Here is a 2,767-nt window from a genome sequence, read left to right as displayed (position 1 = left end):
TGGGGGCTTTGGGGGCCTGCCTGGGTTTTGGGGTCCCTCTGGGGTTAGGGTACCTCCTTGGTGTTTGAGGTCTCTCTCTATGTCTGGATTTTCCTGTGAGTCTGTGGGATTTTTGGTCCCTCCTGGGATTTGGGGTCCCTCTAGGGAGTTTGGGTCCCTCCTGGAGGTTGGGGTCTGCAGGAGTCGGGGTCCCTCCTAAGGTCTGAGCTCCCCTGGGAGTCTGGAGTCCCCCACCCCCTGTGTCCCCATTCCTGCAGGAGGATTCCTCGGGGACGTTCGTGCAACTCCGGCTGGGCCTGGCACAGACAGCCTGCAGGAAACGAGCGCCGCAGCGGCACTGCCGCATGCTGGACAGCAGGGTGAGGGGACATGGGGGTGTCCCCTGCCCTGGGACACATCCTGGGGAGTCCTCCCTACCCTAGGGCATATCCTGGAGTGTCCCCCTCTCCTGGATCACATCCTGGGGTGTGTGTCCCCTGCCCTGGGTCACATCCTGAGGGGTCTCCCGTACCTTAGGATGTGTCCTGAGGTGTCCCCCCTCCCTTGGGCACATCCCAGGGTGTCCCCTCTACATTAGGGCATGTCCCAGGGTGTCCTCCCTCCCCTGTGCCACATTCTGGGGTACCCCTCCCTCCCTTGGGGCAAACCCCCTCCCCTGACTCCCATCCCTGGGAGTCCCCCTCTCCCTTATGGCATGTCCTGGGGTGTCCCCCCATCCCCTGCTTAACATCCCCCCTCCCTTGGGCACATCCCAGGGTGTCCTTATCCATTGGGTCATGTCCTGGTGTGTTCCCCCCCCTTCAACACATGCCAGGGTGTCCCTTCTCCCTTATTGCAAATCCCTGGATCACATCTCCCCTCTCTTGGGTCCTGTCCTGGGGTGTTCCCTCCTCCCTTGGGTCACATCCCAGGGGTGACATGGCCCATCGACCTCCCCCAGGCACCCCATCCCTCTGCCACAGGTGCCAAGGTGGGACAGAGGGGACAATGGTGGGTGACAGGGGCCAGGACCCCCCCAGGGGGTCCCCGGGGGTCTCAGAGGGGTGACATGTGATGCTCTGTCCTCAGCGGAAGCCAATCTGCCTAGCCTGTTACAAGTTTGACACCAGCGACGTCCCCAAGGTGCTGGACAAGTACCACAACTGCGGCCCCAGCCACTACCTGGCGGTGAAGGTGAGGTGTCCCTGGTGTCCCTCTGGTGTCCCCCATGTCCCCCTGGTGTCCCCCCACCATGCCAACCCATGCTGTCCCACAGGAGATCCGACAGAAGGATGAGGCAGAGTGCCGTGCGGTGGAGGAGGCTGGGAAGGGGGGGGACATGCTGTACCTGCCCGGAATGTTTGCCTTCTCCCGGGGGCTGCCCTCATAGGTGGGGATGGATAGGTGGGTATGGGGACACAGCTGGGACACCCCCCAGGATCAGGACATGGCTGGGAGAAACAGCTGGGACAGGGACATGGGAACCCCCTGGGATGGCAACACTGCTAGGAGAAGCCCCCTGGGAGGGGGTCGTGGGGACACCTGGGACACCCCATGGGATAGGGACACACTTGGATGGGAACATAGCTGGGAGAACCCCCTGGGATGGGGACACACCTGGGAACTCCCTGGGACAGGGACACAGCTGGAGAACCCCCCTGGGATGGGGACATGTCTGGGATAGACAGAACCCCCTGGGTTGGGGACACAGGGTTACACCTGGAAAATCCCCAGGAGGGGGATACTGCTGGGAGAACTCCCTGGAATGAGGGCATGGGGACACACCTGAGAACCCTCCAGGATGGGGACATACCTGGAAACCCCTTGGGACAGGGACACATCTGGACCCCCCCCGGATGGTGACACAGGGACACACGTGGAGAACACCACAGGGACATGGGGGTCCCCTCACAGCCCCCTCCCCATATCCCCTTCCAGGCACCACAGCACTGACAGACACTGCCACCACGGGGGTCCTGCCCCCCCTGCTTATCACCCCCCAGCACCGCATGACCGAGAAGGGTCCTGGACGTGTCACGCCCTGCCTGTCCCTGCTCCCCAGTAAACCCAGCGCTGGCTCCGCAGTCCTGCATCTCATTCCCAGAGGGAGTTTGGCGGGGGGAAGGCTCCGTGTCACCCTCTGCCCCAGGTCCCCAGGGATGAGGGATGCAGTGGGTTAGGGTGGAGCAGTTGGTCCCAATGAATCTCCCCCGAGGTCGCAGGACAGAGGGACACCAGATGGTGGGACACATTTACTGCACAGTGCCACCATGTCCCCTGTCCCCACAATGTCCTCCCAACATCTCATGGTCACCACGATGTCCCACAGCCAAGGTTGGGCTCCTCCTGTGTCCCCCGGTGATCCCGTGACACGCTGGGGTGGCTCTGGGGGTCTCCTGGCCCCGATTTGGGGTCCTACAGCTCAGGGTGTGGTGGTACTGAGGAGTCTCCTGGTCCTGGTGTTGGCTGTGGTGGCTCTGGGGGTCCCCCAGTCCCGGTTTGGGGGTCCTGCAGCTCAGGTTGTGGTGTCACTGGGGGGTCTCCCAGCCCTGGTGTAATCTGAAGGGTCTCCCAGCTCCAAATCGGGAGTCCAACAGCTTGGAAACCAAAGGGGCCAGGCCGGTGGTGGCACTGGAGGGTCTCCTGGCTCCAATGTTAGCTGTGGCAGCTCTGTGTGTCCCCCAGCCCCATTTTGCCCCCTCTCAGAACCCAAATGCCCCATCTGGCAGCTCTGTGTGCTTCCACCCCATGTCCCCCCTCAGAACCCAAACACCCTGTCCTCTCACTG

The 2,767-nt window shown here is 62.7% G+C and overlaps 1 protein-coding gene across 1 annotated transcript in view; it reads left to right on the top strand.

The window, feature by feature from the left end:
* Positions 1-1,369, top strand: part of RARRES2 (retinoic acid receptor responder (tazarotene induced) 2) — a gene marked incomplete at its 5' end in the record, with an annotated part of 3,419 nt that extends 2,050 nt beyond the window's left edge. Inside the window, 3 exons of the mRNA XM_009069807.1 lie at positions 258-359; positions 1,069-1,173; positions 1,256-1,369. Of these exons, the coding sequence (XP_009068055.1) occupies positions 258-359; positions 1,069-1,173; positions 1,256-1,369 (321 nt within the window). The remainder of the gene's footprint in view (positions 1-257; positions 360-1,068; positions 1,174-1,255) is intronic.
* Positions 1,370-2,767: the final 1,398 nt, after the last annotated feature.

Source organism: Acanthisitta chloris, unplaced genomic scaffold (assembly GCF_000695815.1).
Source record: "Acanthisitta chloris isolate BGI_N310 unplaced genomic scaffold, ASM69581v1 scaffold34132, whole genome shotgun sequence".
Lineage (NCBI taxonomy): Eukaryota > Metazoa > Chordata > Aves > Passeriformes > Acanthisittidae > Acanthisitta > Acanthisitta chloris.
This window is presented reverse-complemented; position numbering and strand designations above follow the sequence as displayed.